At 55.6% G+C, this 22,988-nt stretch overlaps 2 protein-coding genes across 4 annotated transcripts; one reads left to right on the top strand and one right to left on the bottom strand.

The window, feature by feature from the left end:
• Positions 1-90: 90 nt before the first annotated feature.
• E2F4 (E2F transcription factor 4) lies at positions 91-12,191 on the bottom strand. Its single transcript, XM_054200402.1, has 10 exons — positions 11,996-12,191; positions 10,306-10,415; positions 9,289-9,450; positions 8,769-8,812; positions 5,958-6,019; positions 5,325-5,610; positions 4,123-4,314; positions 2,909-2,956; positions 610-654; positions 91-263 (listed from the first exon to the last, which is right to left on the bottom strand). Exons 1-10 carry the CDS (start codon positions 12,140-12,142, stop codon positions 148-150), a joined length of 1,212 nt encoding a protein of 403 aa, XP_054056377.1. The 5' UTR covers positions 12,143-12,191; the 3' UTR covers positions 91-147.
• Positions 12,192-12,231: 40 nt separating this feature from the next.
• EXOC3L1 (exocyst complex component 3 like 1) lies at positions 12,232-22,197 on the top strand. Of its 3 annotated transcripts, XM_054200389.1 has the most exons (14): positions 12,232-12,804; positions 13,667-13,827; positions 15,068-15,094; positions 15,206-15,287; positions 15,589-16,249; positions 16,429-16,546; positions 16,746-16,871; positions 16,979-17,079; positions 17,508-17,618; positions 17,727-17,856; positions 18,915-19,037; positions 19,349-19,504; positions 19,860-19,984; positions 20,918-22,197. In XM_054200389.1, exons 1-14 carry the CDS (start codon positions 12,762-12,764, stop codon positions 21,102-21,104), a joined length of 2,151 nt encoding a protein of 716 aa, XP_054056364.1. In that variant the 5' UTR covers positions 12,232-12,761; the 3' UTR covers positions 21,105-22,197. The 3 variants fall into 3 exon arrangements, with proteins under 3 accessions (XP_054056364.1, XP_054056363.1, XP_054056365.1); XM_054200388.1 differs by having other exon boundaries at positions 15,068-15,287; XM_054200390.1 differs by lacking the exons at positions 12,232-12,804; positions 15,068-15,094; positions 15,206-15,287 and having other exon boundaries at positions 13,686-13,827.
• The last annotated feature ends 791 nt before the right edge of the window (positions 22,198-22,988 follow it).

Below are 22,988 nucleotides of genomic sequence, written 5' to 3'. Positions count from 1 at the left end.
CCACATCTCTTGGTTCTGAGTCCATACGAGAGAATCTCTGAATCGCTCGCTCATCGAGCTCTAGCACAAAAGGAATCCAAAAATAGACACTTTCCAAAGCGTTACAAAACGGTCTGTGTTTGCGAGGCTCACGGCCGCGCTGAGAAGTCAGAGGTTGAGGACAGGCACGTCAAAGAGGTCACAGACGCCTTCGCTCTCATCCAGGTTATAGATGTAGTCATGATCTCCAGGCGGAGGGGAGAGGCGGAGCAAGGGAGCAAACACTGCGGAAAGAGAAGCCCAGGGCTGGTTACAAAACTCAGAACTCCCACACCTATCCAAGAGCTGCCAATAGGCGCTGAGCTGCGGAGCCATGAGGAGGCCACCTCGCAGCAACAGTCTTTGAGCTTGCTTCAAATCAGCCTTGCCATACGGAAGAGACAGGCTCTTCTGGTCCCTCTCAGCCATTGGTGGGACAGTGAGAACGGAGTCTGTGTCCCAAACACTCTGTGTCCCAGAGAAGATGAGGGGGAATCTGCAGCGGCACGGCTGTCAGCTGGGTAAAGTCACACAGCGTGGTCCTCCTCCCCAAGGAAGGCCACGCCATGAAGAGGCGACTCAAAGACTCACCTTCAGATGACATCAGCTCCTCCAGCAGCTCAGAGTTCATACATTCTGGGGAAGAGACAAGCGTGGTTAAGCAATGTACTCTGCTTTCCCGCTCTGCTCCTGTGCCGTGTCCCGCCCTTCCCAGCCTCTTCCGCCCCTCACCCCTGTTATCCTCTCTCCGCTAAGGCACGGCGTGTGCCGCAGGCCTCCTGCCACGGGCAAAGGGAAATCTGTGTCAGACAATCCAAGCTACATCAAAAAATTCTGCAGGGGGTTTCTGCCTGCCGTAGCTCAACCGTCCGCCAGTCGCCTGCATACGGGCCGTGTCTTCCCCCTGCACTGCCACGCTAGCTGCTGCCCCAGACTCTCTCTCCTCTACTGCCCCCACAGAACTGTAAAAAAATTAATTATTTCTGAAATGTCATTCCTTCCTCCAGCCTTGTTACTCTTGGCTGGTAGGTTCAGGAGGCACTTGAAGGGCAGACAGACAAGCACGCAGATAAGAGATTGACTTGCACATGCTTTTTCTTTAAGAAGCTGAGCGTTTGAAAACAACTTTCTGAATACCTCTCGCGCTTGACCAAGTTAAGATAGTGAATATCGAACTCGATCTAAAAGGGTTGATGAGACGCTACCCACGCTTGAAATAAGCTTTCACAAAAGAAACCTCGGATGAGCCCGTTTTCAAGACACTTATCCACAGCAGGCTATTCCCTAGAGGACAGGAACCTACCTAATTCACTGCCATGAGATGAGAGAATTTCCACACCAAGGGACGAGATAGGACTAATACCAGCTTCAATAAAGAGCAATTAAATGCAGAGCCTGCATTCTTAGATCAGGGCTGGTAATACAGCAGGGCGTGTGTATGTGTGTGTTGAAATGTGTGTGAACAAGAATGTATATGTGTGTGAAGTTTTTTTTTCCAGGATACGAGTTTAAAACAAGCAGTTATTAAGCAGCCATTCAGAAGAAAGAGAAAACCATGTAGAAAAAGTAATTCTAAGGAAGAACTCTCCAGGCTCTTGCAGCTTAAACTGCATAGCCTTAAAAGCAGCAGCCAGTGCCAGGGCAGTATTCCTGAGATCACACAGGGATGAAAGAGGCTGCGTGGAGCACGCTGCAAGGCTCATTGCTCCCAAGTCTGTAGTGTTGCTTTTTTCCAGTCTCTGTAGCTGTTGGCTGTTTTGTCCTTCCTTTTGTCCTTCTTTACCTTCCCCCTCCAAATTGGGAAGAATTCTCCATAAAACAACATACATTACTGTAAACAGCAAACATCTTTTTAATAGTGTCCCAGAGTAGTTAGTTTGGGTCAAGCTAGATCTTCTACATGGGCAGGGGCCTCGCAGCAGTTTGTGTTTCATGTTGTGAAGTCACATTAACTGTTCGGCTGCCTTCAGTCATTACCAAGACTTTATCCACTGTCTACAGCAGCGGGTGCTGAGCAAGAAGGAAAGGTGTTCTCCAGCCCGAGCGCGGAGCCCGGGGCTCCCAGCACACAGATCAGGCGGTTCCACGTCTGCATTTGGGACTGTGGGGTCCCTACACAAAGACAGCGCTTTCACAAAGCACCTGCGAGAGCACAGAACTAGGGACTGTTGTTGTACGCGTCCTGTCACCACCACAAAAACGCTCATGTGTACTCAGCTCTGCCTAGCTGCGGGGTTAGAAAGGATTATGCCAGCATTGAAGGGAAATAAGAGTGCAAAAAACCCCCAAGGTTTCCCAATTTAGGCTTGTGTTAAACCAAATTCCTTCACTTCTCCTGCCCTTAGCCCAGAGTCCGTCCCACCATTAGGCAGCGACACCCAGACATTCCTTGGCCAGAGGCAGAACTCCTAACACAAGGAATCCCCTCCCCTACCGCTCCAAAATTACCGGCACCACCAAAACCACGGAGGGATATTTCAAAGAGAGAAGACTATCTTCCTAGATTATTTGCGTGGATTAGCCTTGGGCAGGCTACCGCTGGAACAAGACGAACAGGGATTTTTCTTTTACATGGTGCCGACAGGCTGGAGAAAGAGCATGGGAAGCCAGAGCCCAGATTAGCGTTGGCGTGGGGACAGGAAAGCCCTCGTCTGCACACTGTAGGGCAAACTACCAGAGGTTACTGGCAACATAAAGACAGAAAAACACATACAGAAACCAGTCATTTTGAGAGTGCCTAACCAAAGAGATCCAGCAGCCACCAACAACCACAAGCACCTTACAAAACCACAACCCCAAAATAATCCAAAAGGGAGTGAATAAAACAAACTGTCCCACTTCTGGGGCTGGATGGGCACAGAAGAAAGCCGTGGTCAGGGAATGAACATACCTCTCGTTGGATCAAACATCTCTGACAGCTCTTTGGGAAGTTCCAGTACTGCAAATGCAATAAACCAAATAGTTTGCATCGTTACGTGAAGAGTCTGGAATGCTTTACAGCGTTATCACCTGCTGTACTCCTTACATGCCCAAATCATCCTATGTCATCCAGAAATTCTGCTCCCACACCCCATGTCACATATTTCTGCTGAAATGATAAGGAATAAAATACTTATGCTCAACTACTTTAAAATAGATCTGTAGGAGCCCTGGGACACGAACATGTTATCACAGTCAGCAGCTCTAGAGTAATCGCCTGTATGTAAGGCTCACACGGCGCCAGCTTCTGTACACCCCCTCGATTTATCTTGTGCAGGATGAGGACGTGCCTTCAGAGAGTCGGCACGGGCCCACTGGGATACGGTGGGCTATACACACACCAAAGGCCTAATTCCACCATCCAGGCTACTCCAAGATGAAGACACACAGTCCAAGCTTCTCTCAGACACGCTGGCAGCGGAAGCGTGAGAAAAGCACTGTGCGAGCTACATTTGAGCAAGGTTTCCTCTTCTAACCGTAACTCCCTAACCTAGAGTCTTTCTGCAGTGAAGGTGGGCTTCAAAACATTCAAGCAGCGTGTCCTACCCAGAGGATGCTTTTCTCTCCTTGGGCCGCCCTGCCATTTCCCGGCATAAAGCTCAAATGTTCCTTTTTTAAAGCCCCTTTCACCTCACCAAGCACATGAAGGAGCTCCCCAAATATATGCTGTGAGATCGTTAAGACCAGACCGCAAGGTCACTACAGATAAAAAAATATTCCTGAGGAAAGCAGAGACAAGAGCTCTCCTAATAAAGGAAAACTCCCCACGAGTTACAAAGGTGCTCTCAGCGACAGCTGGAAATTCTATAGCTTGGACCTTGTACTAGAGAAGGGACTGAAAGGGAATAATCCTACACGTAACAGCAGAGATGTGTGTCACGCGAGTGTCCCTCGCCGATTTTCTCGTACTGTAGCCACAGGAAGCGTCAGGACACTAGACATGACACAGTCACCTTCTTACCAGGTTTCCCAGCACCCTCAGAGGGAAATGCTCATCCCTTGCAAAGTCTGGCTGACAGTGAAGGCAGAACAGAGTTCAGCTTCTCCCTCCAGGACCTGCAGCCTTTCCCTCGCTCCAAGCAGCATGTTTTTGAAGCGACACGCAAAACGAGGGAGCATACTCACTTCCTGTGGGGTCGGGCTTGATGGGCTCGAAGGAGGTAGAGGGGCTGGGTAGGACGGAGCTGCTGTCCAGGGAGGCAGAGGACTGCAGCGGCTGGGTATCTAAGCCGGCTGGCTGGCCGGCCGATGCAGACGCGGTGCTGAGGGGGTCAAAGTCGCCGCTGGTCTTGGATTCTGCCGCTGAGACGCCGCATTCTGGAAGAAACAACAGACACACAGAGGCTTGTCATCGCCCACCAGCCCTAAAGCAAGCTGCTGCAGCGCAGACCGAACCCTCACTAGCAACACCGGCCAAGCACAAACGGCTGCATAGGAAGAAGGCTTCTCGCTTTCACCCAGAAAAAACTCCCAGGTCCTGCTGGAGAGCAGCCTTGGTGGTGCCAGACCAAGAACATGCTCTTGCAGCAATTAACATGAGCCAGGTAGTAAGCTACACCGGGAGCGCAGTAAGGGAAGGAAGTTACTATCTGCCTGCTCAGGGCTGAGGCTGCACTTTGGACTACGGTGTCCAGTTTTGGCCATCTTCCCGTTCGAGAAACATGTGGAGAAGATCCGTGTGAGGGCTACCAAGACGGCCTGTGGCACACAGCCTACAAAGAGGGGTGGGAAGGCGCTGGGCTTTTTCAGGCAGGCAAAGAGAAGTCTAAGAGCAATCTAACAGCAGCTCGCAGCTACCTGAGAGGCAATTACAAAAATTAAGAACTTCTCGGTGGTGCCAAACGTTGTAACATGCAGAACAGGCACGAGATACAGCTCAAAGGATCCAGACATCAGGAAACAGGAATTCACTGAGAGGGTGCTGTAGCCCTGGAAGAGCTCACCAAGGAAGCTGGGGATCTCCATAGCTAGAGGCTTTCAAAATTTGGCTGGACAAAGGTACAACCAACCAATCGAGTATTTCTGACAGTCTTTTTTTCAAACTGAAAGTTGAACATGAGACTCAAAAAGACCCTTTTACAAACTTCTGCTCATCAACAAATCTGCATGACCAGTCTCTCCCCCACCGCTGCTCGTCCAGACTGGCACTACCCCCGTCAAGCGAAGTGTCTTATTTCCATTAACACAGCCAGACCCGCTAATGGTGACAAAAGAAAAGGCTCACGGCAGCAAAGGCAGAGGTGCCCCCTTTGCCGGAAGCTGACAAGGAACGTCCTCTCCTTTGTCTGCCACCATCCCCTCTCTGCCTCCTGTAGGCTCCCTCTCACCTGTGCTGGCGGCTTTCTGCGCGGGAGGGCTATGGTCCTGAGTGCTGGTAGGTGTCGGTGTAGAGGGCTGGGTGCTGCTGGGAACGGATGCCTCCTGGAAGTGGGCGAGCGGTGCTATCTGTGGTTTGGAGGGTGCAACTGCCTGGCACTGAATGAGGTCTTCAGGGGGAGGGACGGGTAGTACGACAGGAGGAGAGCTCCAAGCATCTTTGTTTACTAAGAGAACATCAATGGGACCGCTTGTGCTCTTCAGATGGATCTGGTACTTCTTCTGCCCATTTAGGCCCTAAGAAAAGTGAAAAGCAAAACACATTCATACATGAAATGCCCTTTCCAAACAGGACAGAATTTCCCAGAGGCAAGACATGCTGTCCAGACGGTTCAGCACGGTTCCACATAGAATTCCCCTGACAACCAGGACTATCCTCTCCCCTGATGCTCCTGCAATTACTCACGTACTTCCAAACAACAGACTTTGCCGGCACTTATTTAATATCTGGAGCCTTCCTTGGGCTGCTGGTTCCTCCGACTCCATCAAACCCCTGACTACCAACTCCCAGCCTGGTCAATCCAACAACAACCCCTGCCCCAACACGCACACTCCTGCACCCTGCCCATGCGTTTATCACTCACCTCAGGGATGGGAACCTCCAAACGCGTGCCTGATGGGGCTCGAATCGCAAGGAGGGTGTCTCCTGTGAAAACAGACTGGTCAGCACTCAGTGGGCACAAACTGTCATCGTTATAATTAAGCACTGACAAAGAGCCCCTCCTCAAAGCACCCCCGCACCTGCTGCCCCCGTCTCCCACACTCCCTTCTGCAGAAGATTGCCACTTACACCCATCTGAGCTGCTACGGATATCATACAGCTCCCAATGTGCCAACTCCCCGGGGCGCAAGGAACCTGCGAAGTTTCTTCCAAAGCAATCCTAGAGCTTTTTGGCAGCATCATTAACAGGACTAACCTTTCTTTCCCTCAGAAGGGCTGGCTTAAATTCACTCTTAAGAACATCTGAATCCTAAGGGAAGGATCCTTCACCCTGTTGTCACAAGCTTTTCGATGTGAATTAAAAATGAAAGAGCTCACAGCTCGAAGAGCTGCAGTGCCAGCAGAGAGAGGGTGTCGAATAGGCCCAGGAGCCAGACTGCCAACAGCATGGCAGCCTCGGTGCTGGAGTACCGATACCCGAAACCAACACCCCCCCAGTCTCTACTGGCAAGAGAGCTGCCTGGTGCTAGTTGTACTGGACCCTGCACAGAGGGGCTGGGAGCCAGGCTGACAGCGTCTTTCCAAGCTCCGCAGCTCCTTAAGGCCCGTGCCCCTAATAACACAACAGTCACAGGCGAGCAGCTTCCAGTCCATATTGGGGTTTAGAAAAACGTGAACAGAGAAATACCAGCGCTGTGAACATTCAGACCGAGCAGTTAGCAGCTTTCACTTTGAATGTTTAAGTTTTAGTGTGGTCAGTATTCACACTTCACCGGTATTCTGCATTAAGCTTCGCTTGATAATTAACACAGAAGATCCCCAGAGCGATGAGAGCGAGCAGACAGCAGAAGAGCACGTTCTTTAATTTCAGGCAGGCAATCAAAGGTCAGATCAGCAAAAGGTACGGGAATTAAAAATACGACAGGATTTGTCAATAAGATGGGATTCCTTTAACAAATCTGCGCTTAAGAAAAATATTAAGAGACATTAAAAATGCATAATAAAGCTCAAAGACACAAGCTCAAGCTTTAAGACGCATTAGTTTCAAATACAGGTGTTGTGTTTCTATTGCCCTTGATAGCTACATCCCAACTACTTTTACAAATCTGTGCAGTGTGTTTCCACTTCCCTTTTGATTCTCCAAGTGCTAAATCCATCACAGCCACAGATGGGGAAATTACGTTTCCCAGTCACTAAAAACTAACATATTCTTAGGTTGGTTTGTTTTTTTTTTAATTAAACCAAGTAATAAATCCATATTTGACAATAGTCCAAGCATGGAAATCTTCAAGCCCTAACTCACTTTGAGAAAGTGAGTTCAACAGCAGGCTGCACCACAGCTCAACAACACAAAAGGTCCAACAAAGAACCTCTGCAAGGCTCAAACGCTCAGGAGACGGGGTGGGGGGAAGTCATACAGGAAAACTGAACAGACAATGGAAAAACATGGATCAAGCCTCTGTTCTAGCAGGAATTCAGACCTGCCCTCAGTAAGACCTAATCTCTGTGCATTTTGGTGAGGTCTAACTTTAGATGCAAACCAGTTTACAAAAAACCCAGGTGCAATAAAATGCAAAGCGCTCAATCAACCAAGCAATAAGCTGTCTGCTGGTCTCCAGTAAGCTCTTCCAGACTGTTAGAAGTTATCTGGCCCCAAGCACTGTCAAACTGAAAACCCGCTCCCTGCCCCCAAAAAGTCATAGCTTAAATCAGAAGAGAGAGTAAAGCAAAGCGGGTGGTGATGCATAAGTTACCAGCAGGAACTCGAGCAGCGTAAAGTCTGGTGAAAAAGGAAAGCACACGAAGGCAAAGATGAAAACTAGAGCTGATGAAGTGTAGGGTGAGAAGAGGTTGGAGAGATGAGGACAGAGCCAGACAAGGGGGAGATTACGCATGGCTGGCGGAGTGAGGGCAGGATAAACAGCTTCAATCACTGCTGCAAGCAAGCAGATGTGGGTTGCACCGGGTCGGGAGAGGTCAGGAGTCCACCGAAGCAGAAAGGAGCTGCAAATCTATGCCACCACAGCTGAGAACAGTTTATATACTGCAGGCTGCTGTATTGCGTGCTGGCCACCGGGGATTTTCTACTTATTTTTTTTGGTCCTACAGCTATCATTAAAATTGGCAATAGAGAAGAAACAGAGACTCCTGTGGGTTTTCTTCACTTTTGCCCCACAGAGACAGGACACATGGCTCTTTATACAGGCACCTCACAGCTTTAGGACGGCAGTAGACAAGGGAGCGAGGTCACAGCAAGCCGTGTATTCCCTTCTGTCCCGCTCTTCACTACCTCCCTCTCGTTGGTAGAGGGCAAGATGCAGCTGAGGGACCACTTTTTATACCATTTTCCTGCTTACACCCAGATTTCTACCATGCAATACAATTTGCTTCCTATTATTAGAACATTGCCTACCCAAGCCCTCAAAAAGCTTCTAACGTAACACACATACACCTAAATAGTGACACCCAGCAAAAAGACTTCCTTAGGAATAGCAGCTAGGTTCCTTTAAACGCAAGTAAAAGAAACCACCTGTCCCCTCCGATGGCAACAAGAAAGCTACAGCTCAGTGGTACACAAACCCAGGATGGCATCAGAGCTCACACTACATTTAACTTGATGCTGTCAGGCAGCCTGTGGGCCGCTGCCTCCTCTTTCCTGGAGAAAGGAGAGCAGCTGGGACAGACTGATAGGGCTGCAGAGTTATATATTTACGATGGAGACGCATCTCCTTACCTGTGAAGCACTTGCAGATATCTTCGTGTGTCACATACGCTAACGTTTCCAAGGTTAAGGAGAAAGGCTGCAGCTTCCTGAGCAGACAGAGAACTCAAAGGGCACCTGACGTTTCCTTCCTGAGCGCAAAAAATGCCATTCCCAGAAAGCTACATACTCATCAGAGCTGACATCCTCAGACAGGCAAGCCACAAGAGCAGCTCTGCACTGGAGAAAGTGGCACCTGTGGCTCAGAGAGAAGCCTTTCTCTCACCACGCTAAACATTACAGCATTTTTTACTTCAAAGCCAGACGAGAAGCCGTGCACCACAGAGAAGGATGGTTCCCAGCCCGGACAGTTATCCTAATTTCAAAGGCAGGCACTGCCTCTTGACCCTTTCAGCACAGACCCTCCAGCAACATCAGGTCACCACCACACCTCCGCCCTGAGCAGGGCAGCACCAACCCAGCCCTCAGGTCTCTGCTCTCCAGCCCAGCAAGCAAACATGGAGACGGAGTAATCAGTTCACACAAAGGATATCGACTGTTCTGCACGTCTTCTGTAACGTTTTTGATGCTCTGCTGAACCCACATCTTCTGCTGCTCCAGCTCCTGTTCCCGCTGCTCCAGGTCCTCTATGTCTGCCTTCAGCTCGATAAGTTTGTGAGCTATTTCACGTGTGTTGCAGCCAGGACCCACCCCTCTGCGCAAAGTCAAAAGGAGTGACATGCATCAACCTCTGGAGGCACCCAGACCAGCCCCAATGTCTCAGAGAGGTTGTCACCTCCCTTACCCCGTCATACGTCAAGGCTGGATCACCCAGAAAGCCTCATCTATACCTGCTCTAGATCCCATTGCACAGCAACACTTGGTACATCTGCCTACATCCAGCAGACCAGCCGGGCTCTCTCCCATCCCCAGTGCCATGACAGGCATCTTTTCTAGCCCAAGGTGCTGGTAGTATGTACCAAAATAGCAGCTCTGCTGTAAAAAGAGACACGCCATACGTACTTCAGCTTTCCTCATTACTACCATCAGCATAGCCCGGCTGGGGAATCATAGAATTGCCCAGGTTGGAAGGGACCTTTCAGATCATCGAGTCCAACCGTCAACCTAACACTGCCAAGTTCACCACTGACCCATGTCCCTCAGCACCACGTCTGCCCGGCTTTTAAATACCTCCAAGGATGGCGACTGCACCACTGCCCTGGGCAGCCTGTTCCAGTGTTCGATAACCCTTTTGGTGAAGAAATTGTTCCTCATATCCATCCTAAACCTCCCCCGGTGCAACTTGAGGCCACTTCCTCTTGTCACTTGGGAGAAGAGACCGACCCCCCCTGGCTACCCCCTCCTGTTGTAAAGAGCAAGGTCTCCCCTCAGCCTCCTTTTCTCCAGACTAAACAATCCCAGTTTCTTCAGCTGCTCCTCATAAGACTTGTTCTCTAAAAGTACAGACCACTGAGGAACCTTGCTCTGAGCAGGGCATTTTAACCCCAGTGTCACTGAGACCTGGACTAGAAGGGACCTGTGAATGATTTAGACCTTCTCTGTCACTCACTTCCACTGGATACTGTTCTTGGATTTCTTCTCGATCAACCCGATGCCTTCCAGGACATTCGTGATATCATAGATCCGTCGCTTCTGTCGCACAGCCAAGGTATCCGCAGCCTGCAAAAAGGTTAGACGCTTAACTCCAAATTCTCAGTCATGTTTCGCCCCTTCCTGCCTGTCAGATTAAATCCTGGCCAAGCACTCTGCTCGCCACCTCATACCTCTCTTGTCCCAGCGCCTCAAGTTACAAAGCCATGTTCTCAATGTCATCACGACCATGAGAAGAAGCCACTGCCCCTTCGTTCCTTTTCTTACCCAGCCACCTCCCCACTAAGCACAAACCAAATTCCAACCACCTCGCACGCAGTGGGTCCAAAAATCACCATTCCTCAGCAGCAAAGCAGTGCCAGAAGACACTAGTTTGGCAGCCTAAAAATTGCGCACTCCTTCAGGGTAGGAGAGATGAGGATGGGAAGAGGAAGGCAGAGAGCTGTCTGTGCGACTGACAACAGCTTAGTGAAGCTGACATTCAAAAGGTCTTTTCTAAATCTGATCTGACGCTGCTTGGTAGAGAACCAACGCCTTTTCAAGAGGCAGATCCCTCTGTTTGAAAGGCACCGGGAGGAGAATAAGCATGGCTGTAAGGCAGGACTCCTGAGCAGCCCTGGGACTTCCCTGCCTTGCTCACAGGACTCTCCTCCGCTCGGGTTTTGGGACACACAGGCCTGCACCTGTTTCCACTACCACATGGCAACCTACTGCCGCCAAGAGTTTAACGGGCGCTGCACCGGCATAGCCGGGACCAGTAACGTCAGTTCCCTCTCACCTACCAGTAACTGACCCTACACCGGACAACTAATCAAATCACGCTAACAAATACAAATCCCACTTAACATTTTAAGCAGGAAAAGACTGGTCTTCTGCCCAAATTCAAAGACATAACAATTTGGCACAGGGGAGGACGGAAGCCTACAGCCAAAAGACCCCTCCAGCCCCCGCATCTTCAGGGCTTTCTGGGTCTGCTGCCCACGAAGGGTCAGAGTGTGCTCACACGTGCATCCACCTAAGAGATATTTGTATAAACCACAGCAAAGGAACTTCATTTATAGAAAAGGACTAAGTTTAAGTACCGTACACGCCATAACGATAGTTACTTCCTCTAGGTAAAGGTCTTTAAAATGCAGAAACAAGGCATGTTCCTAAGGGCATCAGGGACAACCTTTGGCAGAGATGAATTTGCCCATGCTCTGCTGCATACCGGAGGGGCAAAGTGCAGTAGGGAGGATCGGTTTCTATAGGCATCTGTTTCTATAGGCCTCAGAGGTTTTATGGGGCCGGATCATTATGGTGACGGTGATCAAGCAGCGCCTTGGCGTGGGGTGAGAACGTGGAAGAAGACAAGGTGGCTCCCACTGAAGCACACAAACACCTGCAAGGTCCGGTGCCTCCTCCCTGCCGGGGAGAGCAGAGAGGCTGGGACAGACCCGCGGCGGGGGAGAGCTCCTGGGACAGACCCGCGGCGGGAGGGACCGCCGGGGATCCCCGCGCCGCTGGGGACCCCACTGTCCCTGCGCCGGCCGCTGCCCTGTCCCGACCCGCTCCCCTCCCCCTCAGCTTCAGCCCCCGGAGGGCCGGGCCCACCGGAGCTCCGCTCCCCACGGAGCCCTCCCCCCCCACCCCGCCGGCAGCCCCCGCACCAGCTTGAGGTCGAGCACGCCGTCCTTAGCCTCCTGCAGCAGCGACACGAACTTGGTAGTCAGCAGCCCCAGGCTCTTCTCATGCCGGCTAGGCGCCCCCGCAGCCCCGCTCCCACCCCCGGGGGGCTGCGGCCCGCACTCCGCCATCTGCCCGCCGCCGGCTCCGCTCCCGGCCCCGCCGCGCTTCCGCTTCCGGCCCGCGCGGGGCACGACGGGAACTTCCGGGGCGGGGGCGGTGGCGCCCAACGGCCGCTCCCTAAGGGGACCCGCCGGGGGAAGGGTGGACCTGGCCCCGCCGCCGGCATCCCCTCGGGTCGCGGCTGCCTGCCCCAGGAGGGGTCTTCCCGGGGTAAAACCGGGGGTGCGGCCCCCGCCTCCTCGCCGCCCTGTTGGTACCAAAGCTAAACTGCCATGTTGTCCCCGAGGCCTGGCGCCGCCGGGCTGGAAGGAGCGCGGCGGTGCTGCCCGCCACCCCCGTCTGCCTTAAAACACCCGATGTGGGCACGAATCCCCCTGGCCGTGCTCGGGGGGCGGGGGGCAAACCGGGCCTGGTGTCCCCTCCCGCCGCCTGCCTTCCCCGGTGTTCCCCCCTCCCCTCCGCCCCACCCCGGTTCCTGACGCCCGCTCGGGGCTGCGGGAACACAATGAGGCCCTGAGGAGCGCGGCCGCTGCCGGCTGAGGAAGCGGCTGCCGGCTGAGGAAGCGGCTGCCGGCTTCCTCCGCCCAGCCCTGCCCCGGCTCCCGCAGCTCGCACAGCCTGGAGACCATGGGCATGTCTGCGGAGGAGGAGCGCGCCCGCAGCCCCAGAGGTAACGGGGCGCTCCGGTTCCCTCCGCCCCGGGGAGCCGCCGGTGTCGGGCAGGGGAGGGACGATACCGTTTTGGGGGCTCCCCCACCCTTTGCCTTATCACCCCGGGACCTTTTTCCCTTGCTGGCCGCCTCTGAAGCCCCTCGGTCCCCTACTGTGCAGGCAAGCTTCCCAGCAGAGCCAGAGCCCAGCTTGGCACTGGGTGGTATCCCGTGGGGCTGCAGAGAGCCCCAAGATGGGGATGGAGAAACGGGGAAATGATGAAGCCAGGGGATGGGGGGCTGGCGTGTCATAACTCTGCTGGTTCTCAGCCTTCTGCTCTGGCCAGAAGACCTCTGGCATGGCTTCAGACCCTGTGCAAAGGGGGATGCTGTTGGCCACCTTTGGGAGTCCAGGACCCTCCCATCCTCACCTCAGCCTGGCTCTCCTTCATGCTAGAGCTGCCGTTCTCCATCCCTCCTGCTGACTCACTGCCAAAGCCTCAGCCTTGCCAATGGCATGTTCCCAGGCACCATCAGACCCCACCTCAGACAACGCAGCATTGTCTGGTGGGGGAGCGATGGGGATGTGCACTCAGCCTTGGGAACAGCCTGAGCTGACAGGCTGGATGACAGCTCCTCAGGGCATCCTTTGCCAAGGCTGCTGCGACGACCCTGGTCCACGCTGGTGGCATCTGGGTGGGGGGATGTTGTGGAAGGACCCGCTTGCTGCTATGTTGTCCAGCTTCCCGCATCTGGGTGTGCTTGGATGTGCTGGCGGCCAGCTTCCTGCCACCGGCCTCAGGGGCCCTTCCTGCCCTGCCAGGAGAGCCTTCGTTAACCCCTGGCTTCGTTGTGCTTGTTAACCCCTGGCTTCATCCCCAGATGAGGAGTGGCCGGAAGCGGAGAAGGCTGAGAAGTTGGCGAGAGGAGCCGCTCTGAAATGGGCCTCAGGGGTGTTTTACCGCCCTGAGAAACTGGAGGGCCTCGGGCAGTACCGGAGCCGAGAGACGCAAAGGAACAGCTCCATCCAGTCCCGGCTGAAGGTGGGTGTTTGCCACAGCCCACCCCATGGACGCCCACAGCCTCCCCAGGCAGGGATCCCAGACAAGGTCCCCTCTTCCGCATTGAATCAGCTTTGTGTCCACTTCTTCCAAAATCTTGTCCTTTGGCTGGCACTTGGAGGGAGAAATGCAATTATCTGGGGGAAAATGTCTGGTAAACCCCACCACCACCCCCTGCCCTCCCCCCAGATGGTTTCTGAAGTGTTAAAATGAGTTGCCCGTTTCTCCGACCATCCTTCAAAACAAAAACACTGAGGGTGTTCAGCAGGTCCCATGTGCGAGAGTGGGCACTCCTCATCCCCTTTCCATCCCAGCACCAAAGCTCCCCTTCCCCACAGCTGGGAGGAGGCAAAGAGCTCCAACCTGCCCCGGCCTCCACATCACACAGGAGAAACTCCATCTCTGTACACATCAGTAAGGGCTGTCCTCAGTCCCTGTGTCAGTCTCCCTGCTCAGGGCTACCCTTTTTGTATAACCCCGGGAACGATTAACCTCAGGACCCAATCGGTCTGAGCACCCCAGCCTCCTCCTGAGTATTTTGGAGATGGTTTCTCCTACCCTGAATGTTGGGTGAATTTTCCAGGAAGCAACTTGTTTTAAGTCATGTGGCCTCAGACAAAAAAGCTGGGTAAAAGGGCTTCTTGGCACCAGGAGCCAGGAGTGAAATGGGTGGACAAGGCATGGAGATGTGCTAGTGCCGCTGCGGGGCTGGAAAAGATGGAAATCCATTTTGGAGGAGGGCTCATCTGGCCGCTGAGGTGCTTCATGCCATTCGTATGCCTAGGGGGCCACGCTTGGAGCCCTGTGGCCTGCAAATATTTTGCAGAACCAAAGTAATATTTTAAAACCGAAAGGAGACATCTGGTTACTGCTCACCCTTGATCACCCCAAAGTGACACCCTTCTCTCACCTTCTGCACAGCAGCCATTGCCCCCACCCCCTATAAATAGTCACCGTGACTCAGTTTACCCAGAGTGGGGAGAAATGAGCCATTCCTGCTGCTGGAGTGGGTTTCTTGAAGCTGGCTGTGCTTGGGTCTGATGGGATGGGGTCATCACAGAAGGTCTGGGAGATATGGTGGCATGATGGCAGAGGCAGATGTGACCTTGTGGGGCTGGGAGTGCATGCAGGAGAGACCTGGCGAGGCTGGGGCAAATGGTGCTTGAGTCCTGCAGTCTTTGAGAGCTTCTCCACTGCCCCTCCATCCTCTTCTGCTCCCCAGTCAACTGTCCAGTCCTACCTGGAGGGGGTAAGTGCGGGGCTGGAGCAGCTGCGGTCGGCGGCCCAGGAGGTGCAGAGTGCGTGCCAGGACCTGGGGGCTGCGCGCTGGGCCCTGATCGACAGCACAGACCGCTTCCAGGGCCTCCAGCAGATGCGGGCGCTGATGGCGGAGCACGTGCAGCTGGCCTCAGTGGTCCAGGTGCTGCCCCAGCTCTTCTCGGGTAAGGCATTGGCCCGGTCCATGTGGATTTGGGCTGGAAGGCACTGGGGAGAACTCCAGTCCATTGGGCTGGCAGCAAAGCTGGAGCAGGTTGCTCCAGCTTTGCCGGTTGGGTTTGGAAAGTCTCCGTGGATGGAGATGCCACTGTCTCCCCAGGGCCTGATCCAACATGGTGTTCCCCAAGCCCCAGTTCTCAGACCTTTCCCCTCACCATCTCCCTGCTAACCTGCCTCTGTGACCCTGGTGCCGACCCCCTTCACCCCCCGCAATCAATCCTGGCATCTCTCCTCCCTCTCCCACAGTCCAAGAGATGTTTTCCCATACCCTCCAGCTGCTCCATGGGCAGCACCTCCTGGAGGCCCACGCGGAGCTCATGATGATGGAGCATCTCCGGGATGACATCCTCTCCCAGCTGCACCTCCGCGGGCTCTCCAGTGCCCAGACAACTGTGCTGTCCTACTTTGGTGGCCTGCAGGAGCTCAACGAGAGCCTGGCCAAGCAGCTGTGGGACATCGTGGGCAACAGCCTGCGGCTGGTGCGCGAGGACCCAGTTCTCTTTGTCACCGCTGTAAGGATCATCGAGCGGGAGGAGAAAATAGATGATACTCTGCTCCTGGAGGCCACCTTCCTGCCCCCTGGCCGCCCAAAGGGCTGGAAGCAGAAGTTTTACCAGGTTCTCCGGGAGACAATCACAGGAGCCCACTTTCATGCCCCCGGCATGGACGCTGAGGGGCCAGGGCTGGCCAGGCACCTGGCAACGCTGCAGAAGGACATCGTGTCTGAGCTGCGTGTGGTGAAAGACCTGATGGTCCAGTGCGTCCCAGCTCACTACAACATCCTCAGCATCTGCACTGCCACGTACCACCAGGCCCTCACCAGCCACCTCCAGGACATCCTGCGAGAGGACCTGGACAAACAGGCGCTCTTCCTGCTCCTTGAGTGGGCACTTCGTGTGTACCACAGGTCAGCACCAACCCCAGCACCAACCAAGCAGGGGAGGTTGTGGAGAGCCCAGTTGTCCACCAGCACACAGGCGGGTTGGGAGAGTGGCTCCAGGGATGACCACTGGGAGGGCAGAGGGAGAGGTAGGAACTGCCAGAAAATACAGGTCTTCACAGCCCTGTCCTACCATTGCTCTCCAGTTCAGAGATGATGGGTCACCCTGACCTTCTCCCAGAAGTGGACGTTTCTGCTCTGGGCCCCTTGATGTCCCCTGAGCTCGTGGATCAGACAGAGAGGAAATACGTGGTGAAAGTCAAGGTGAGTGAGCAGGACAGCACACATGCAATGGGGCCGGGGACCCAGTGACCACCACTGAGCCACTATCTGCTCTGGCAGCAGCAGGAGACCATGAGCCTGTGGGACAAGCCCCAGGACTCACTACTGTGCTATGTGTTAGGTCTCAAGGGAGCTGGTACCTGACTTCTTGGGCTGACTGTGGTGGGCGTCCATCCCACAGGCCAGCGTGCTCGAGTGGATGCAGAGGACCCTGGAGGTGGAGTTCAAGGAGTGGTTCAGGGAAGAGGAACCTGAGACAGACCATCAGGGCTTCTTCCAGTCAGCCCTGCCCGTCATTGTCATGCAGGTGGGTCCCCAGCACCATGGGGCATGGCCATGTTGAAAGCCCGCCAAAAGGGGGCTGTGGCCTGCAGCCTCCTGCTGGCTCACCTCCACTCTCCTCTCCCTATGCAGATGCTGAATGAGAATATCCGGGTGGCCTCCTTGATCACGGACTCTCTGCAACAGAAGGTCTACAACATGGCCTTGGAGGAGCTCGAGGCATTTCTGGGCCGGTCAGTGAAGCCCCTTGCATCCCTGCTGTCCTCAAAGACCTTGGGTCCCATGGCCAAGCACCACAGGCTGATGGTGGAGATGTCTGCCATGGGGCACCCAGCACTCATCCAGGTCCCAAAAGGCTGTCTACCCATTGGGGCTACTGTCTCAGCCCGTGGGGCCATCAGCTCCCAGGGCTTGCTGCCCCAAGCACCTCTCCAGTAGCGCCAAGCCCTGCTCTCCTGAGGGATCTAGAATGGGTCCCACTGTCCCACCCTACTCGACAACCTGCCACTCTCCAGCCTGGTGGCAGGAGCTGGAAAGAGCCAAGTGAGCTGGGAGGGTTGTGGGAGGTCCACGTGCCCCCAAGAGCATCCCAGCTCCAGGTCTTTGTGGCGAGACATCTGAGGCTCTGCCCACCCTTTGTGTTTGACTCGCTGTGTTGCAGTCTGCGGGAAGCCCTGGTGCAGTGCGGGAAGGAGCACCAGAAGGACCGTACCATACCCAAGTACTATGTCGCCTACCTGCTGGCCATGCTCAACAACAACCTGGCTCTCAGGTACCATGCACCAGCACCTTGTAGGTCTTGTAGCAACCCCACTACCCCATGTGGGACCACGCTTCCCGGGCTACCTGTCTCCTCCCTTCTTCTCTCTCTCTCTCCTAGCTCCTCTGTCTCCTCCCTGCACCCCGACACTGCCCGCAGAGAAGTCCCCGCGTCCCTCCGGGCTGCTCTAGACAGGACACAGAAGAAAGCCTGCCAGCTGCTGCTGGAGGAGCTGCTCCTGGACCTCCAGGTATGTTTGTCCACAGCCCGCGAGGCTGGCAGGGCTGCAACAAACCCAGTCCTAGCAAGAACAGCACTCCTGCTACACCCCGAGGCACGGGTTTATTCCTGCCCAGGATCCCCGTTACATACCCCGTGGCCTGCTATCATCCTGCAGACATCTCTGCCAGCCTGGCTCCCAGACCTCGATAAACCGCAAGCAGCTCAGGCGATGTCTGTCACCAGCGAGCACCGCCCTGTATCGCTAGGGCAGATGGCTTGTGGCCCCTGAACCACTAACTGACAGAGTCTGGGAGCCCCAGCCCCCCAGGGCTGCCTCACGCTCCTTTTTATGGCTGTTTCATGGCGGAAAACCAACAGGAGAGAAGCAGCGTCCCCGTGGAGGATACGAGCCCATGTGCAACTGCCCGACTCATTTCCTGCCAGCGTAGTCAAATTTAGCTTTCCTGAAGTCTGGACCAAAAATCTGGAATAATTAACAGCATTGCTATTTCGGGCTTGAATGCCACGAAAACAAAAGAGAAGCTAAAGGATGAAACGCTCGCAGGCAGCTTGGAGACTGCCATGACCCCGGCAGAGACAGAGAGGGAATGTCTGCCTGCAGGCAGGAAGACGGGCAAGGACAGCAGGGGAGGAGGAGGTCAAAGCCTTCAGCCAAAAACATGTTATGTCTGCATAAGGGAAGTGGAGAGGAGTGGAAATTAAAAATAAAATCACAGCAGGAGAGGCCACAGGCGGGTGTGTGAGGAGCAGCTTGCTGCCCAGACCTCAAGGTGCTGCCCACGATGGGGCATCGTGACCCAAATAAAGCCCCAAAATGTGTCTTTCTGGGTGCCAGGGAGGGGTAGCCCCAGTGTATTTCCATAATTTCCTAATCTAGACCACTCTTCTATTTTTATGTTGACTTTTGGCTGGCAGCGGGGGCTTGTGGTTTTTGCAAGGCCAAGCAGACGCACTGCCAGGCAGCAGGCGGGCAGCGGCTGTGGGATGTCGTGGCATGGCAGCTGGCAGCCGCTGCGAGAGCGATGCGATGCAGGGCACCGTACGCTGCTCCTCTGCTTCTTTCAGCCCCTCTGCCTGCAGCTGCCTTCCCGCAAGTGGCTCTCCGGGTCCCAGCTCGTCGGCAGCATGTGCGAAGTGATTGACAAGTATGCAAAGGACTTCTCCCGCGTCAGGAAACCCATCTTCACGGTATGCTTGCTGCGGGGTGTCCTTCAAACAGGGCGAGGAGGTTGGGTGGTTGCGTGCAGGATGCAGGGGATGCAGTCGCCGCTGGGTTTGCTGGAGAGCCTGTATCCTCTGCAGCAGCCCTAAAGGGCACCGCCATGCAGAGATGTCCAGAATTTCCCCCAAATTCAGCTACTTTCTCTGTCCCTCTGACCAGAAGGCATCCCAGCATGTCGAGCCCCTGGCTTGGTGTTGCATCCAGCCCCTTTCCCCTCTGCCTTTCCCTGGGCAATTGAGGTCTGACACCCCAGCGCTAACAGCTCTCCCCTGCCCAGCTCCTGCTGACGGAGAGCGAGCTCCTGGTGACGAGCCAGTACCTGCGGGCCCTCATGCAGAAGAAGATGGTGTGTAAGAACGAGGAGGAGCGGGGCCAGCTCTGCGACCGCCTGCTGCAGGATGCCACCCAGCTCCGGGACCTCTTCTGTGGCCTGGTGAGAGGTGCCAGGGAGCAGGGGCTGGGCCGTGGGAGGGGAGCATCGCCCAGCGAGGTCGGTGCAAGGAGCTCGTAGCTCACCTCCGTCACCCTCCTGCTCCTCTCCAGCCCACAGCAGATGGGGTGGGTACCTCAGCCCCCAAACAAGATGGGGCTGTTCCACTTGGGTGGTTGTGAGGCCAAGACGAGCAGAACTGGCTGGATTCACGGGACCATGCCCCCATCGCGCTGAGTGGGGAGACACCAGCCACAAGGGGCCAGGTCCCCCCGTGGGCGCCAAGGACCAGGCTGCAGCTCACAAGCCACCGTGGTGGCCTCCTCCCAGTCTCACGTGTGGCTGCTCTCCCTCCCAGGGGCTGGACCAGAGCCAACAGAGCCTGGAGGCTGTGTTTGCCCTGCGGGAGCTGATCTGCCTCAAAGACCCGGCACTACTCAGCCTGGAGGTGCTGGGCTTCATCACCAAGTACCCTGACGTCAGGTAAGAAGCCCAGCTCGGCTCTCCTGCGAGATGGGGGTAGGTGTGAGTCTGCCCCAGGGAGCCAAGCTTGGGCTGGACTCCATGAGGTTATGCTGCACAGCAGGCAGAAACCTGGGTTTTTTCCCCCCACTCCCTCCCTGAGGTTTCCTTTTCCTGTGCTCCAGATTTGAGGGGTTCTTGCAAAGTCCCAAGGGCACAGACGTAAAGGAAAAAGCAGTTCTGCTGTGGTATTCACCCATCTGTATTTGGTGGCCAAACAAAGTGTGAGAAATCAGAGGGCTGGAGCCCCTCTGCTGTGAGAACAGGCTGAGAGAGTTGGGGTTGTTCAGCCTGGAGAAGGGAAGGCTCCGGGGAGACCATCCAGCCCCTTCCAGTCCTTCAAGGGGCTCCTGGAAAGCTGGGGAGGGGCTCTGGATCAGGGAGGGGAGCCATGGGACGAGGGGGGATGGGTTTAAACTGGAAGAGGGGGGATTTAGCTGAGATCTGAGGAAGAAATTGTTTGCTGTGAGGGTGGTGAGCCCCTGGCCCAGAGGTTGCCCAGAGAAGCTGTGGCTGCCCCATCCCTGGAGGGGTTCAAGGCCAGGCTGGACGGGGCTTGGAGCAACCTGGTCCGGTGGGAGGTGTCCCTGCCCAGGGCAGGGGGTGGCACTGGGTGGGCTTTAAGGTCCCTTCCAACCCAAACCATTCCATGATTCTAAATCACAAAACACCAAATTGGAAAGGTGAGAATCAGCTGAAACCCATGAAATGGCAAAACCAAATTCACAAGGTTTGCGGGGTTATTTTCAAGCAAATTTTAAAGTCTGGCTGGTGCAAAGTACCGGCTCTCCCCCTGCCTCAGCTCAGCTTCTCTGGATCAGGGGAGGTTTGCGGGACACGAGCGCTGTGGACGGTGCCCTGTGCCAGCAGACTCACCTCTTCCTCTCTGCCCAGCGATGAGCACATCTCCACCTTGCTGGATCTGCGGGGGGACGTCTCCAAGGAGGTGCGGCACATGGTGCTGGAAATGATGGCGCAGCATCCCCAGGTCCTGCCCGAGGGCTACCGGCCCATCTTCAGCACCATCCTGGTCCCCGCGCCCGAGCTGCCCTTCTGCCTTCGCAAGGGCAAGTGTGCCTGACGCTGCGCCCCACGGCCCGCTCCCCGCTGCCCTCACGGACCATGCAGGACGTCTCTGAGGCTGCGTGTGGGGAGAATGGAGATGACACATGGCATCCCCCACACAAGGCACCTCGCCCTGTGCTGGGGACAGTCTGGATATGTGCCGTCCTCCTCTGGGCCTGCCTCGCTGAGACGAGTGTCCCCTGTGAGCGCCAGCCGCAGGAGACCTGGGTCAGGAGAAAAATCAACCCATAGCTATTCTGCTGGCCTGCTGGGGTGGTAACAGGTCTTCTCAGCTCTAGCCTACTGCCTGCAGGAGAAAGAGGAGCCGCAGAGCAAAGGACGGGAGCCTGCAGCTGGGGCACATCCATGTCTCCATGGGGCTGCAGATATTTGGGTTTCCCCAAGTACTCAGACAGCCTCTGAGCCAGCATGTCCTGGCCGTGGAGTCTGGTGTCACCCCAGAACCAAGGCAGACTGGAGCCCTGCTACACCCAGGCTTACAAGGAGGGGTTTTAGCCATGGGGGAGGTCTTCTCTGTTATGGCTCAGCCCAGCGGTCTGGTGGTGCTGCTCCACCAGCCTGCGCCCTGCATGGACAGTGGGGAGCAGCTCAGCCAGGGCTCGTGGCCGCAGAGAAGAAGGGCACAAGGAGGTCTCACCGCCCTGGGTAGTGCCATCAACCCTGTCCCTGCCAGCATGAAGGGACAGCTCTGAGTTCTGCTGACCTGACCGGCTCCTGGCCCCAGCTCTCTTGCATCCAAGACAGGTCTGGAGTCCAAGACAGAGCTGGAGCCTGAGACTCTCTGGCCTCTTGGAGAGCATGAACTGAGTTGTGTCTGGTGTCTCGAGCATCCTCTTGGATCAGTTTCCTCCAGGAAGGGCAGCACCACCCTGGGCACTGGCTCTGCCTCCATCCTCTGCTGCTCTCCAGCCCATGGTCATCTCCATGCAAAGATGAGGAGCAAAGCCTGGCTCTGTGCCTTTGGCCTTGTGCCCAGACCCGGGGAGGCCTCCACGCTCTGCCACACTTCCCGCCTCGTGGCGGGCCTGATCCTGCTCTCATTGCACGGCACCACTGCCAGAAATAAAGGCCCAAGCTCTGCAATCACACACCAGTGTCCAGGCTCCGCTCTCCAGGGGTCAGGGCAGGGATGAGGGCATGGGGGTGGCGCAGCAGGGGAGGATCCATCCATGTGCTCGGCATCACCCCAGGGCTGTCTCCCTGCACCCGGTGCCACCCCGGGAACATCACCCAAGGACATGGGGGATGATGGAGACACTACATGTGTGTCCCCTGCACGTCCAGTGTGATGATGGAGGGGTTTGGGCGGGGATGCTCAGGCGGAGGGGTCAGCCTCAGGGAGGTGGCCGCTGTCCTCCCAGGGGCTCACAGTGCGTTCACCCAGCTTGCCACAGTGGCCACGGCTCCCACCTGCCTGGGAAGGTGTCCGCTCTCCCCACCTGCCCCAGCTGGCTCTGGGACACGCTCACCTGCACCAGGGTCGATGTTCAAGGGATGGCCCTGGACCCTGGGAACATCCAGCTGGGATGGGCAGTGTCCCAGGTCAGGGCTTCATGGCCACAAGGGAAAACCGCCCCGCTGCCAACAGATCTGAAACGGGCCTGGGGACAGGGTGAACTCCCTCAGCACAGGCACCGGCACCCGTCCCAGCACGTCCAGCCCCACTGCCACCCCACCTGTGTGCCCACAAGCAGCCCCCCCTGTGCCCCCTGGTGCTCTCCCCCTCCACAGTGAGAACTGACACAACTCATTACAGTGATAGCCCAAGCACCCCAGGGTGCCTTTTGGCAGCACGTTCCCACTTGCAGGGGACAAGGCAGGTGCCAAGTTTGGCCCGTCACCATTGCCCGCAGCTGACAGAAGGCAGCAGGGGGACCTT

The sequence above is a fragment of the Rissa tridactyla genome, chromosome 4 (assembly GCF_028500815.1).
Source record: "Rissa tridactyla isolate bRisTri1 chromosome 4, bRisTri1.patW.cur.20221130, whole genome shotgun sequence".
NCBI classification, from domain to species: Eukaryota; Metazoa; Chordata; class Aves; order Charadriiformes; family Laridae; genus Rissa; species Rissa tridactyla.
This window is presented reverse-complemented; position numbering and strand designations above follow the sequence as displayed.

What these genes read in the sequence shown, in the direction of transcription:
- E2F4 (XM_054200402.1), bottom strand. Translation starts at nt 12,142, where the DNA reads ATGGCGGAGTGCGGGCCGCAGCCCCCCGGGGGTGGGAGCGGGGCTGCG. An exon ending in GCGTGCTCGACCTCAAGCTG is followed by an intron (nt 10,416 to 11,995) that starts GTGCGGGGGCTG and finishes ACCTTTTTGCAG; the next exon opens with GCTGCGGATACCTTGGCTGT. An exon ending in AAGAACAGTATCCAGTGGAA is followed by an intron (nt 9,451 to 10,305) that starts GTGAGTGACAGA and finishes GACTTTGCGCAG; the next exon opens with AGGGGTGGGTCCTGGCTGCA.
- EXOC3L1 (XM_054200388.1), top strand. Translation starts at nt 12,762, where the DNA reads ATGGGCATGTCTGCGGAGGAGGAGCGCGCCCGCAGCCCCAGAG. An exon ending in GCACTTCGTGTGTACCACAG is followed by an intron (nt 16,250 to 16,428) that starts GTCAGCACCAAC and finishes ATTGCTCTCCAG; the next exon opens with TTCAGAGATGATGGGTCACC. An exon ending in TCAGGAAACCCATCTTCACG is followed by an intron (nt 19,038 to 19,348) that starts GTATGCTTGCTG and finishes TCCCCTGCCCAG; the next exon opens with CTCCTGCTGACGGAGAGCGA.